Below are 16197 nucleotides of genomic sequence, written 5' to 3'. Positions count from 1 at the left end.
TTATTGTTAAAGGAAACAATTCATAACGTAAGAAAAAAGTTTAAAAGAAATTTTATTAAATAAAATTTTATTCCTAATACATTAAAAATTTGCTTTTAATTTTTTCAAGATTAAATTTATTTTTAAAGCAAGAAATTTATAAAAAAAATGAAGAAAATGTTTTCTTAATATTAAAATTTGCTGCCAATGACAATTTTTTTAAGAATAAAATTTATATTGAAAGCAAGAAAAATTATTAATAAAAAAGTGGGAAAAAGTATTGAAAAGTAAAAAAGAAATTTATCATTACAAGACAAAACGGAAACTGTTCAAAATTGTTTAATTGAAATCAATTAAAAAAAATACTATCTTTTAAAGTTAAAATATTTTTTTCTTTATAATTAAGAAGAAACTAAAGTGTATATTATATAAGAATTGTAACATTTTTTTACATAAACTTTCATTGGAAGTTATGACCACAATAAAACAAAAAAAAAAGAAAAAAAGAAAAAGAAAGAAAAGAAAATAGTCTCATCAAAGAAGAAAAAAAAATTCGCTGATTGAAAATGTTTGCTTTGTGTATTATTGCCCATTTCTCTAGTAGGTAAAATTACTGTCAGTCTAATTAGTAATAAACCAGGCAATTTGAATTGGAAGAAAATAGAGGGACCAAGTATATAATATAGACGTGAAATGAGAGCTACATGGGATCGTGCATTATATACAAAATTAGTGTCGCAATAATGTATAACAATTGCGCAACAAACGACTCTTGTGTATATCTTCCATTCTTGGAAGAGTTCTCCTTTTTTTTACCTTACTCACAATATTGCAAGTGTGGTAACTATATAAATTATTTTTCAGTTCAACAAGATTATTTCCTACTGTACTAAACTTCTTTGATTCGTGGCCGATAATCACGTCGTATAATTAATATTATTACTCTTCGTTTAAGGAATTAATTGCTTTCCATCTAGAAAAACATATGCCCAAAGGAAGTTTTTGCCACAGAAAAAAAATTATATTCTCTTTAAAGTTTAAAATGATTTTTTAATCTTCTTTTTATCTCCAAGAGAAATTTAATATAGAAGATATTTTACTTTTTTAAAATTTATTCTTCATCTTCATCAGCTTTTTTAAAACAGAAACTGCTCCTTTTCCTCTAAAAAAAGGGAATTTTATCAGGTTTTTTTTAAATAAAATCTTCCTTTTTTCTCTAAAGAGAAAATTTGTCAAGGAATGAATTTTACAATATTTGGACTATTACACTTCTTTATTTTTAATTTTCTTTTTGATTTGTTTTGATAGAATTCGATTTTTTCGATTGATTCTATTTCTTTAATTTTTTTGTTTAGTACATTCTGTATTTTTAATTTTCTCGTTTATCCTTTCCCCCTTTTTTTTAAAGAAAAATATTGCTAGTCAATTTTTCTGCTCGAAATTTTCTCGATTTAAAACCGTATCAATAGCAGTAAAATAAATTTATAAAAAAATAATTCATTGAAAGAAATGACAATGAGCAGTTTTATTTCTGACAGTTAAGTTTTATAAAATAGCCTTGGGTAAATTTAAATGATGAGCACTTGTCGGTGATCGTATTCTACAATAGAACATCAGCCGTCGATTAATCAGTCACGGATACAGTTGTCGGCAAGTGCTTGAAGACATTCTCAAGTCATAAAAGACATCTGAGTATAGTTGGAAGGCACGGAACGACACTCTTAGCATATAAGATGAGCATATAGTGGCTCCGACGTGAGCGGTAAATATACATATATGTATAAATGTTTTCTAGAGAGTGAGAATGAGAGAGAACTCGATTTCACCTTATTAATATCATCAGCTCGTATAGCAATTTACATGACTTGGCAAAAAAAGGATCGCTTATAAAATGGAGGTTGAGGACCTTTTAGTTCACGCGACACTTGGCGCTCTATTATAAGCAATCGCACGTTGTTGACTGACATCGAATTGAACATTGTTCGTATTTAATGGTACCGCACCCACGTTCAAGGCCAATACTTTCGAGACGATATTCAAGTCTTCTTGCGAACCCGGAAAACCTTGAATACCATTTTGCAATTCATTCGCAATTCCCGATTGATAGAGGAGATTTTGTATTTGTTTTGCCGGTGTTGGTTGTCTTGCTTGACGAAATTGTCCGAATTGATCGAAATTCGATGATGTTGGACTTCTCTGTTGATTTAAATTGTAGTTGAAGGTATTTCTATTTGATGATCTGCAATTATTTAAAATACATTAATATCAAATTTTAAATTTTTATTTTTGAGTTTTAAAAAACCTTTTGTACTGTAACAGGATTGCCACAAAATCTCGTAATTGCGACTTTGTATTACTCTGACTTTTCCATGATTTCCGGACAAAAATTTGAATATTTTCCTGAATTCAAGGAGAGTTCAATTATTATAAGAAGGAAATAATTCTTAGAATCGAAAATTATATTTAAAACTTTATTGTCTAATAAAATTAATTACTGTGGTTAACTTACCTTGATTACTTACAAAAATTTCAATAAAATTAGTTCAAAAAATTCAAATATTTTTAAAGAACTTAAGGAAATTTCAATTATTTAAAAAATTTTCAATTACTTGTTTAGAAAAATTCAGGTAGGTATCTTTAAAGAATAGAATTGAAATACTTAAAAAGAATATTTACTAGAATTTTAAATAAAATAATTCTTTAAATAAATATTCAATTATTGTTAATTTCTTCAAAGTATTTAAATTTTTGAAAAATCAGTTTAAAACTTTCTGAAATTCAATTATTTCTAAAAGCTGCAACAATTATTTAAAAAATTGAATTGCTTTCAATTTCAATATACAAATTTCAATTAATTCGATAATTGTTTTTTCCTGATTTCCAGACACAATTTCGAATATAAAAATAGTACATTGTGCACCTCATGCGGAAAGTAGCTTTTCCGCATGAGATGTATACGGTGCTTTGTGTAACACCTGTTTACCAAAAAACGTAATTTTTATACTTTTCTAATCAATAAATATAGTTTTATGTTGATTATAGTGTATATTATATTGTATACAGAAAAGTGTGCAGAAAAATACACTTTTCTGCATAGGGAGCGTTCACAAATGATGTCACGTTTTTGGGGGAGGGGGGGGGTCTCTACTAAACGTGACATGATCTATTTTTACATGTGAAATTGCATGAAATTGCGTGACAGGGGGAGGAGGGGTCTAAAATCTCGAAAAATTGCGTGTGCAGCAAAGTAGCTCTTTTCAAGCAGGTGTTACACAAATAAAATTTTAATTTCTCAAAAATCTAATTTTTTTATAATTTTAAATAAAATAATTTGAAACCTAAATAATTTTTTATATAAATATATTTAATTATTATTAATTTTTTCGAAACGATTGAAATTTTCAAAAATTGTAATTTTAAACCTTCTGAAATTTAATTTACTTTCAAAAATTGCAACAATTCTTTAACAAATTAAATTATTATTTTCAAATCAATCACACAAAATTTGTAGTAATTTGACAATAATATTTAAAAATTTTTTTTGTAAAAATTCAAGTATTTAAAAAAATGAATTAATATTTCTCAAAAATCTATTTTTTTCAGAATTTTGAATATAATAATTTAAAGAAATATTTAACTATTATTTTCTTCAGAGTAATTGAAATTTTCAAAAAATTTAATCCAAAAGTTCCTTAAAATTCAATTGCTTCTAAAAATTGCAACTATTTTTAACTAAAATCTTTCCTTATTTAATTATAATTAATTTCATTAAGAAAGTTTTTCTAGACTTTAAATTTTAGAATTTAATTTTTTAAATTGAAATAAATTTAAATTTATTTTAAATTAAGTATTTACAGAAGTGAAAAAATCAAAGTATAGTTTTGAAATTCAATATGATTCAAAAGTTTTTAAGATGAAAAAATTCAAGGAGTATTCAAGGTTTTCAAATATTTCAAAAATGCTTTTGGACACAAAAAACCAGAAATTTTGCAGCATTTCTGGAATTTGATATTTTTACAGTACTTTTGATCTCTTCCATTTTCCAAACCAAATTAATATTCCTAACTTTTTTTTCCTTTCTTTTCCTAAATTTTCTTAACTTATCCTTAATTTCTTTGACCTGTGGCAACCCTAAATCAGTTACTAAATCAGTAAATATAATTAATTAACTAAAATTAGGAAAACAGGACAAACTTTTGACTATTGAAAATTAATGATTAAAATTAGCAATATATAATAATAAATATACTTTTACATATTTATACTGCTTTCAAAAATTCATACCCATTGTCTACGTTAAAACCAAAATTGCCCACTGATCCGAATCCCTCTTGGCGATTAAATCTTGTGGGAGGGACAATCGGTGGTTGAAAATCAGACGAGTAGGGAGCAAATGCCTGTTGCTGGAGTTTCTGTGGCGGCTGTTGCTTCGGTGGAAGTTGTTGCTGTTGGAATGGTTGAAGGAAATTTTGCTGCTGATGAAATTGCAATTGTTGTCTGTGTTGTTGAACGCGTAATTGATCCTGAAATTGGAATGGAATTGCCGGAATATTTTGCGGTAATTCCAAAGCAATACTTGGCTGAAGTCGAACATTGTTGTTCTTCAACTGTTGCTTAAATGGCAAAATATTGTTCTGTTCAATCGGCAATTGTTGCTGTTGGAGTTGATGAAAATTGTGCTGTTGTTGTTGTAATTGAAGACGTTGTTGATAGATTCGCTGCTCCTCTAATTGCTTCAAACGAACGTGTTCTTCGAATTGTTTTTGTCTCTGCTCCTCGAATTGTTTTTGTCTCTGCTCTTCGAATTGTTTTTGTCTCTGCTCTTCGAATTGTTTTTGTCTCTGGTCTTCGAATTGTTTTTGTCTCTGCTCTTCGAATTGCTTTTGTCTCTGCTCGTCAATCTGCTTGAGTCTGGTTTGCTCCTGAAGACGCTTGAGTCTCGCTTGCTCCTGACTGTAGATCTCTTGTTGCTGTTTCTGTCGAACTCGTTCTTCGTAAGCTTGCTGCTGTCTGAGTAAAAATTGTGTCTGCTGAATTTGTTGCTGCTGAAGATCGGCGAGTTGTTTTTCGAGTAATTTTTGCTTGAAGTCCAATTGCTCTTGGAGGGTTAGTGCTTGACCGTCGCCGGATGGTCGATAAATTGGAACGACACTTTTGGGAATTCCTCTCTCGTCCTGTTGGACGGTGAAGGCGGCGACTAGGGGCGCTTGAAATATTTTAACATCCTCGACGTCATCTTCCTTGTTTGGCTTGGTGGTGGTGGCGGCATTTCTGGAGGAAGTGTTTGTCGCGGGCTGCACCGTGGGACTCGGGACTGTTGGTCTCGGTGCGACAAGAGCATTGGCGGCCACGATACCACTACTTTCGCTCCTTATGAGAGTCTCTGTGAATTGTGTTGTAGATTTTAAAGTCACGGTTTCAATTTCGTTGGCCGAAGAAGGACTCGAGGATTTTAAATTCCTCAATTCTGTCGTCTTATCCTGCTTTTGCTTCGATGACAAGTTCGCGGGAGAAATTGCATTCGTAACCTAGAAAAGAAAGTTCAATAATCGAAAAAGATGCGATAAACTATTTAAATAATAAATAAACTACTCTTAACTAAATACAATCCGTTCTCTATGAGAAAGCAAAAAGAACTGAAAAAAAGTCTAAAAAACGAAATTTAAAATTAAATCGAAAATAATTTACATAAAAAAACTATACCTTGATAAAATGTCTCGGTTTATCGATAATTGTCCTCAATGTAACTGGAGAATCAGAAGAGACGAATTTTTCAATTTCAATAAAAGTTGAATTCTGCAATTTCTCCTCATCACTGGTTTCGTCATCTCCGGAGAAATGATTAAACGAAAATGTCGATTTTCCAAAATTTTCCTCCTCCTTTCTCTCATTTTTCTTGAAATTCTCATCATCGGTTTGGTTTTCTTCTGAATTGTTGCTCGCATGCTGCTCGGCAGATTCCGTCTCCAAATCGGTTAGAGCCCTCAAAAGTGCTCTCCGAAGAGTTTTATCCAATTTCACTGGTGGTGTTGTTCCCTGAGATATTGATGTTTCAGTCATTGAATCTTCAGTGGCCAAAACCACCGAGACAATTACGACAAAAAATATCACTGCGAGTCTCTGGAAAAAAAGATAAAAATAATATTCATTAGCTTTTTTTGCAAATATTTTTTTTCCTTTAATTCTTTTCTAAAGTCTTGTGATAGGCACTAAAAAAGATATGTCAAGAAAGAAAATGTGAAAGAATCAAGTGAAAGAAGTGAAATATGAGTTATTAATAGGTGGTAATAAAAGGTGTATCAATGTATTGGTATAAGAGAGATTCCCCCGAGTGTCTGAGAAAAGATAGAAGATCATAATAGATTCTAAGTATATATAATAACATGCATAAATTAGCAACAAAACGACGTTCTCTTCCTGTCTCTTTAATAATAACTATTTAGAGTCAACGACTTTTTAACACCGCTTTACACGCTGTAAAATAAACCAATTTTTTTTCCAATATCCACAAAACTTGGAATATCAAATTGTAATTTTATGAAATTTCCAATTATATTTAAATTATTTTCAATACAATTTCAATAAAATTTCTGGAAAAAATTCAATTATTTTAAAAAATTTTATAAAATTCTTCTCAAAAAATCAATTATTTTGAAAAATTTCGATTAAATTCTTTATATGAAAATTGAAATATTTTAAATACAATTTAAATTAAATTCCTCGAAAATAAATTGAAATATTTTTGAAAATTTTAATGCAATATTCTTAGCAAGATTTCAATTAATTTCATAATTTATAAAAATTTTTGCAGAAATTCAATTATTTTTAAAAATTTTATAAAATTTTTCTCAAAAATTCAATTATTTTAAAGAATTTTATTAAAATTCTCCACAAAAATTTTATTGTTTTAAAAAATTTCAATAAAATTCTAAATAAAATAAATAAGCGTAAATGTAATTAAACACTTTTAAAAAATGTTATTCTTTTCCTAAATAATAATTATTTTGACAAATTTTGGTGAAATTCTTTATAAGAATTCACTTACTTTTAATATACTTAATTTTCATAAAATTCTTACTAAGATTTTAATTATTTTCATAATTAATAACATTTCTCGAAAGAATTATTTAAAAAAATCTTAATTATAAAATTCTTCGCAGAAATTCAATTATTTTCAATTGAAAATAATTTGGTTTAATTAATTTTTGGTATTTTTTAGTCTTCAAATCATTAAATTAGATTTTCATTAATTTTAAAATTCAAAACTGTTCAAAACATTAAAAAGAAAAATTATAAAAAAAAAATAACGAAATTAATATAAAATTTAATTTAGAAGAAATTATCCAGCAATTAAATTTACGATCTTGGAAAATATGTTAAATCAAACAACAACATTTGCATAATCGTGCAGAAGTTCGATATCAGAAGATGAAAAAACGATTTGAACCTGAAGTCAGGATGATTATGTAATTATTTTATAATTTATATTATTCACAGTATATATATTTAAGAGATGAATGAGAAAATCACTTTTACTATCATGACTTTTTGTTTCTATATTCTTATAATAAAAGATAAAGATCAGATTCTTTTTTGCTTGAAGACAAAAAAAGAATATTTTATAAAAATGTTACTATAAGGAGAAATAAATTTATAAGGCAAAGGTCCATTCATTTGAGGATTCCGTTACGCTGAAATAAGAAGAGATTCATTGGCAAGTATATTATACATGCCTGCGGTGATTTTCTCCTACTAAAAGCACGACAAACATGAACAAACTACACGTGCCTCATTCCTCTTCTCGACAATTCATACGTATTATGAGCGGGAGTTTAAGTACCTACGTTTTTACGTAAACCCCATAAAAGAATTTACGCAGAACATATCATCTTCCTCAACGGATTTGTAAAGGACCACTTTCTCACAATTTTGTTCGATTTTCATATATATTCTTTTTTTTAATTCTCAATTTCCTCATCGAAAATTCCAGTTAATTTTCTTAGTCGGTTATTTACAGAATCAATACTGTTTAAGAAATATCGAGAAATATTTACGAATGTAAAAAAATGTTTTATTGCTTTTTTATTAAAATAGATTATCAATTTAATTCCTGTAAATTTTGTCTCAATTTTCCAGGTTTCCGATTAAATTTTCCCAGGTTAGCAATAATTTTTCATTATTGTGAAAGAATTTATTTATGGAGAGAAAGAGAGGAAATGAGTTTCAAATGGCAAAATTGTTTATTAAGTAAACATTGTGATTCTTTAATTGAATTTTGAAGGAATATGAATGAAAGATCCATTTGTAAAAGTATTCATATATTTGAATACGTAATAGAAATGTAAGTGGAATTACTGTGTCGTTATAACAATTGTTTGTGTGCATATAAATACGTGGTTGGATGGCTGCGATTGAAAATGTTCCTTTCGACACGAAACGTTAGAAGGACTACTGTTAAACAGGATAAAGGCGCGTCAGAGAAAAATGTTTTCATTTTGTATAACTAAACATTAAGCATTGTCTACTAATGAAATCGCTAGTTACTTCTTTCATTCTAAATATGGCAAAGAGCAATTTGTTATTCAAATTGGATATCTATATACTTTTCGCTCCTCAAACCCACTGTATCGCTTTCAATTATTTTCAACTCTCACCTCTCTCACTTCATTATGATTAATGAACTACTAAACTGTTTCAAAACTAGGGCGCAATTAAATTCTAAGTCCATTTATTTCAACTAATTTTCACCTTGACAATTCAAAAATTTTCTCTTTTAATTCTATTCCCCCTTAAGAAATCTAATTTGAAATTATTTTGTTTAAAGACAATCTATATTAATAATCGTATTCCGGTAATCTGTTCGTAGTTTGAAGTTCATTGTTGTTTACTGTTTTGTTTCTTAACTTTTTTAATAATTTTACGTTTAAATATTTTTAATGTTAAAATTAATGCATTGAAAATTTGAGAATAATTGAATTCTTACGAAGAATGTTATTATTTTCAAAAATAATTGAATTCTTGCGAAGAATTTTATTAAAATTTTTGAAATTAATAAACAAGAATAATTAATTAGTAAATTAGTTAATAATTGAATATTTTTAAAGTTTGAATCTGAAATTATTCAAAAATTCATATTTAAAAATAAAAAATTTTGTAATTTGCAAAATAATAATAAATTAAATATCACGTTATTTTATAATCGTTAATTATAATCGTTAAATAATTAATTGTTAAATTATTTACTCAATGGAAAGAAACTCAAGTCAATAGACTGATTAGAATGAAATATTTTTAACTGCAGATTTAGTTTAAATTTTAAAATATGTGGAGAAAAATTATGGTTGAAAACCAAGTGTTACGAAGAATACTTCGAATGCGTGTTCACGCGGAAGTAAACAAGACATTCAGTCTCACGGGAAAAAGACAGAAAAATCTACTGAATGAATTATGTGCAAAAAGAAACTCAATGATCTTTACCAGTCTTTGTACTTTGGCTAATTAATGCAAACTTTCGAGCTTTGTAACAAAAATAATTAATTATATTTAAATAAAACGTTAATTTTATTTATTGCCTCATCAAAATTGTTTTAAAAAATTAATATTCATTTAGAAAAAATTTTATTTTTACTATCATCTGAATTAGAAATCTATTAAAAAATTATGAAATTGAACAAGGAAATAAATCGTCCATTTCCTTCTTTTTTGTAAAAAAAATCTAACTCTTCTTCAAATATTTTTTCACTTTTTTCTCTCCTTAAAACATTCCGTGCAATTTGTCACGTAACGGATAATAATTGTTTAAAGTTAAAAAAGCGGTGTGTCAATAATTCATACGTTCCTCGCGTATTTTATTCTCTTTAATTTCACATCATTGTGCGTCAATTAAACTTCTTCACATGTAGAATCAAGTTTTTTTTAATTCTAAACAATTATCATTCTACACTAATAATTCAAATCTACAGAATAAAAATATTTGATCTATTAAACAAATTGCTTCCAATAAAAAAAACAAGAAAATAACAATAATTCAAAAGTGCTTTTAAATGTTTTAAACTATTTAAAAGGAAAAAGAAAAATTAATAAAGTAATTTTAAAAGTAGAGAGAGAAAAAAATTCCTTTTTATGACCCCGCCTTTTGTAGGTGAAGTAGTTCACACACGTTTCTACAAATCTTTCTTGTCTTACGTTGAACTTTCATCGCTCGCCAGAGAAATTAATCGTAAAACGATAGATTAAACGGATTCGCAATTTTAATGTCGTATTTGTATAATCGATGTAAATAAAACTTTTATTGAGGCACGCATTCAAAAGTCAAAGATTCATGTTTAAACGTCAGTTCTCACAGGGAATCTCGCGCGACTTGTTAAGAATACATGACATACCTATTAATTAGATTAGGATGCAAATTTAATTCGATATTCTTGTAAATAATTTTTAATTAATTTGTTTCTTCGAGAAAAAAAATATTATCAAGTTTTAATTTTTTTATTAAATAATTGTAAATTATAGTTTGTAAATTATGTTTTCCTGAATAAATAATAATAATAAACAAGTTGTAAATCCAGATATTCATTACATGAACATTTTGCTTCCTCTTTACGATCAGCAAAAAAAATTTGCTTCCTCGTGAAGGAAGCATTAACGATAAATATATTTCATTTTTAAATCATTTTTCATACAATTTAACATTTATAAAATAAAGTTCATTCGTCTTAAGAGAAAAAACAAAATTTTCTTATACAGTAATATGAATCTAAATAAACAAAAAAATTTTTAGTCAAAAAGTGAATTTTTCAACTTTAATTGTAATTAATTCTATAATTTTCAATAGAATATATACTTTATATACATCAATCGATTCGTCTTGATGCAAAGAATAAGATTTTTGATTTATTTTTCAATAAATAATAACATTCTATTGTACAGCAACATGATTTTTAAGAAAAAATGAATTTTCATTAAAAGTGCAAATTTTTTGTCTATAATTGGTTTTAATTCTATAAATTTAAGTAAAATATATACTTTATATATACCAATCGATCCGTCTTGGTGTAAAGAATAATATTTTATAAATAAATGAGTAAGATTTTCTTATACAGCAACATAATTTTGCAGAAAGAACTCATTTTTTGATGAAAATGCGAATTTTTAAGCTTTAATTGTGATTAAATCTATAAATTCTCATACAATTTATACTTCTTATATACCAATCGATTCGTCTTGATGCAAAGAATAAGATTTTATTATATATTAACTTCAATAAACAACTTAAAAAAATTTTTTTTTTAAAAGTCAAAAAAAAATTTTTTTTTGAAAATTTTTTAAAGTCTATCAATCTATTTCGAGATATTTTTATGATAAATATACCTGGTAAATTTTAGCCAAATTCGTTAAAACCTCTTCGAGTTATCGTGTTCACAAAAATCGGGATCCACACACATACACACATACACACACACATCCATACATACATCCGGACAATTGTTCAGGGTCTTATATAACATAGTCCTATATAGAAGAAAATTTGTTAAAAGGATTTTTAAAAATTTTGTTAATTAAACGACTACAAAGCTTCCTTACAAGGAAGCAAAATTATAAAATAATAATCTTCTATCTATATCAATAATCGTTGTATTCCGGTAATATGTTCGCAATTTGAAGTTAATTGTTTGCTTTTTTGTTAGAATTTTTTTAATTATTTTTCTTTTTAAATGTTTTCAATTTTAAAATTAATGTATTTTTATTCATTTAGTTATTTAATTGGAAATAATTTTATCAAAAAATTTGAAAATAGATGAATTACTTACAAGAATTTTACTATTTATGAAAATAATTGAATTCTTGCGAAGAATTTTATTAAAGTTTTTGAAAATCTTATTTAAATTCTTTTGAAGAATTACTTTGAATTTTTTTTAAATAATTGAGTTTCTTTAATACCTACCCGTGTGGAAACTTTCTAATGGCCCTTTATTGGTTCTACCTAGATTTCCCCTTTATTAACTTGGTCCTAGCTTGTTTATCCTTGTAGGCCCTAGGTTGAAACGTCACGCTCTTCTAGCCTGGTTCTACCTAGAGAATCTAGTTAGGCCCAATAAAAGGAACAGTTTAATTAACTATTTAAAAAAAATTATTTATCCTTATTTATTATTATTGAGATTCATTATTTCAACTTTTTTTTACCTACTTTTGTTATCATGTAATTTATAATACTTAATTCCTATATACTAACAGAGAAAAAATCCCCACACGTTGGGAGTTGAACGCACGACCCTAAAATTCGCAAACCGATAACCTAACCACTTAACCACGCTCGCTCGGTACGATGCGTTGCATGATACACTTCAGGTTATTCTTGTCATCATAAGTCATATGAACTATTCCATTATAAATGCCTCAAAATAATAAAACTGAAGTCAGTAACATTTTCGTTGACGCAAAATGAGAAAAGAATTTTTTTAAAGATCAAGATGCAAATAATTTCTGATAAAAAGAACTTAATTGTTCTTTTCATTACATCCTGCATAGATTTTTTATCCAATCGGGGAGGGAAAGTCAATTGTTATTTAAAAATTGAAGTTTTTATCTCATTTCGTCGACGTAAACGTTGGAAACTTCAGTTTCATTCAACAAAATATGATTTTAACAAAAGTTAACAAATCCGTGAACGGTTTTAAAAATTTAACTTGGAAAATATATTGTAACGAAAATTTTAATTGAGTTAATTAACTGAAGCTTAAATCAAAGCTCATGAGCTTAAATAAATCTTTAATGTCAGCAGTTTTTCAATGTTGGGCGCAAAAGTTAACTGAACATTGCATGAAGTAAAATTTTTTTTTAATTTAAATAAATTTTTTCTTTAAAGGAGAAAGTTTAAAGGAAATTTTAAAAAGTTTTGAAAAACTTAAAAAATATATGCTGGTGGCCAAAGAGAAATAAACATAACTTTTAAATTCAACTGATAAATTAGTAAATTTGACTATGTCATATTTTTATACAACAGATTGAATCAGTAACTTATATTTTACTAATCGAATCAGTAACTTTCTACTAATTATCAGTAACTCAATTCTGATAATAGCAATTAGTAGAATTCTACTGATAATCTGTCAAATTTTACAAATGAAAAGTTAAAAGTAAACATTTTAGTTCAATATTGTCTTAATCTTGCTATGAGATGTTTAAATATTACTTCAAATTACACATAATCAATTACTGATACATATTTTTAAATATATTTATAACTTATAATCTAACAAGAAGTTCTAGCTATTACCAAGCTAGGGCCAGGTTAAGGTACATTCCAAGCTACTAGGACCATTATAGACCCAATAATCAATATTGGCAAACCTTGGCAATTTCCACACGGGGAATTTAATTCTTTTGCAGAATTTCTTTAAGTTTTCAAAAATAATGTATTTTTTTTAATAATTTCAATTTAAAAATTTTAAAAATACATAATTGAATTACGCAAAGAATTTTTTTCAACTTTTAAAAATAATTGTGTCTGTTAATAATTATAATTAAAAATTTGATTATTGAATTTCATTAAAATTGTATTGAATTTTGTTAAAATTGTATTGAAAATAATTGAATTCCTGAAAAGAATTTTATTAAAATTTTTAAAAGTAATAAACAATAATAATTAATCAGGTACTTAATAAGAGAATTTTTAAATATTGAATCTGAAATTATTCAGAAATTGAAGTTTATATTTGAAAATAAAAAATTTTGTGATTTGCATAATAATAATAAAATAACAACCAATAATTAAAATTTTTAAACAAAATTAATTTTCTATTCCCTTCAAAATATGTAAATTAGGTTTCAATAAAGAGTATACATAAATAATTTTACTCCTGTTTAAAATATAGCAATTACCGTAAACAAATTTTCGACTCGCGGGCAATGAAGATAATTACATAAAAGCATTTTTATTTCAAAATAAAATATATACACTACCGTCCACGAGTATCAGGGCGATTACATTCGACTGTATGAAAAAACATGCCATCACTTTTTCAATCATATCTCGGAAACAAAAGGAGACACAAAAAAAACTTAAATACGGTTAGAAAGCTGATTAAATTTTGCGTAAAACACCGTCCTACAAAATTTAACTTTTCTTTTCACACACAAAAAAATCAAACATTTTCGGAAACTAGGACCAAAAAAAATACCCGTGTCTGGCCGTTTTGCTGAATCAAGTCGTTTGTGGCTTCTAGGGGTGAAAAAAACACTTAAATGAAAAGTGCCAAGTTATACGGGGGTTTTTGGGGTCTCTGATCACGAATACGATGTCATTTTTTCAAAATTCAATATGGCGGATCCAATATGGCGGCTGTCAAAATAAAAAATTGATCGGATTCGCTTGAAACTTGTTACTCGGGGGTTTTTGGAGTCGCTGATCACGAATCCAATGTCAGTTTTTTAAAATTCAAAATGATGGATCCAATATGGCTGTCAACATTTTTAAAAATAGATTCAATTTCCCTGAAACTTGTTACTTGGGGGGTTTTTGGGATCGCTGATTACGAATCTTAAGTAAGATTTTAAAAATTCAAAATGTAGGATCAAAATGCAGATTACAGGTCTAGAATGAAACTGGAAGATTTAATTGTGTGATTCTTTTTTGTTTTTTGCTATTTTGAATTTTTAAAATCTGACTTAAGATACGTTATCAACGACCCCAAAAAACTCCTGAGTAACGAGTTTCAGGGAAATTGAATCTATTCTTAAAAAAGTTGTCAGTCATATTGGATCCGCCATTTTGAATTTTGAAAAACTGACATGATATTCGTAATCAGCGACCTCAAAAACCCCCAAGCAACGAGTTTTAGGCAAATTAAATCATTTTTTTTAAAGTTGTCCGCCATATTGGATTCGCCATTTTGAATTTTGAAAAACTGACATCAGATTTGTAATCAGCGACCCCAAAAACCCCCAAGTAACAAGTTTCAAGCGAATCCGATCAATTTTTTATTTTGACAGCCGCCATATTGGGTCCGCTATTTTGAATTTTGAAAAACTGACATCGGATTCGTGATCAGCGACCCCAAAAACCCCCGAGTAACGAGTCTTAGGCAAATTGAATCTATTTTTAAAATATAACTTGGCACTTTTCATTTAAGGGTTGTTTTCACCCCTAGAAGCCACAAACGACTTGATCCAGCAAAACGGCAAGACACGGTTATTTTTTTTGTCCTAGTTTCCGAAAATGTTTGATTTTTTTGTGTGTGAAAAATCGTGTCGGACGGTGAAATGAGCCGTCTTTGAAGTCATTTCGTTAACTATTTTTTAATTTGTAGAGTGAGAAAGAAATAAAAATATCAAATTTTCTCATTTTTGTCTCTTGACTTCAACTTTTTCAAAAATCTAGAAAAATTTAGATAAAATTTTTCTAAAAACACAGAAATTTTCGTTAGAATTTGAGCTTTAAAATAAGCCTTCGAAAATTAAAAAAGGTTAATCTGTCTTCGATACATCATTAAAAATGTGAAGCCGAATTTCGACCGATTGGTGCATTGAAATTCAACTGTGACGACTCGATTGTGGCTTCGCGCGGCAGCGAATAAGAGAGAAAACAGGGACGAAATCATGCGGGGGAACGATGAACTTTTGAGTTTCTTTATATTACTCGTCCCTGTTTTCTCTCCCATTCGCAGCCACGCGAAGCCACAATCGAGTCGTCACAGTTGAATTTCAATGCACCAATCGGTCGAAATTCGGCTTCACATTTTTAATGATATATCGAAGACAGATTAACCTTTTTTAATTTTCGAAGGTTTATTTTAAAGCTGAAATTCTAACGAAGATTTCTGTGTTTTTAGAAAAATTTTATCTAAATCTTTCTAGATTTTTGAAAAAGTTGAAGTCAAAAGACAAAAATGAGAAAATTTGATAATTTTTTTTATTTCTTTCTCACTCTACAACTTAAAAGATAGTTAACGAAATGACTTCAAAGACGGCTTATTTTAAGCAAAATTTAATCAGCTTTCTAACCGTATTTAAGTTTTTTATGTATCTCTTTTTATTTCCGAGATATGATTGAAAAAGTGATGGCATGTTTTTTCATACAGTCGAATGTAATCGCCCTGATACTCGTGGACGGTACTCTCTAAATCTGAATTAGCGAAATTCCACTAATTTCCCAGCGATAAGTATACACGGAAAGAAAAAGTCCGTCAATCATTAATAGACTAGTATATTACTTTGAGACGG

General features: G+C 27.6%; 1 protein-coding gene across 3 annotated transcripts in view; it reads right to left on the bottom strand.

The window, feature by feature from the left end:
• Positions 1–256: 256 nt before the first annotated feature.
• LOC122502817 (transcription activator MSS11-like) overlaps positions 257–16197 on the bottom strand; it is a 132471-nt gene continuing 116530 nt past the window's right edge. For all 3 annotated transcript variants that reach the window (XM_043613079.1, XM_043613078.1, XM_043613080.1), the window contains exons 2-4: positions 5683–6099; positions 4264–5507; positions 257–2218 (exon numbers count right to left, since the gene is read on the bottom strand). In XM_043613079.1, coding sequence (XP_043469014.1) covers positions 1894–2218; positions 4264–5507; positions 5683–6099 — 1986 coding nt within the window. In that variant the 3' untranslated portion in view covers positions 257–1893. The remainder of the gene's footprint in view (positions 2219–4263; positions 5508–5682; positions 6100–16197) is intronic.

This window comes from Leptopilina heterotoma, unplaced genomic scaffold (assembly GCF_015476425.1).
Source record: "Leptopilina heterotoma isolate Lh14 unplaced genomic scaffold, ASM1547642v1 Lhet_239, whole genome shotgun sequence".
Taxonomy (NCBI): domain Eukaryota; kingdom Metazoa; phylum Arthropoda; class Insecta; order Hymenoptera; family Figitidae; genus Leptopilina; species Leptopilina heterotoma.
This window is presented reverse-complemented; position numbering and strand designations above follow the sequence as displayed.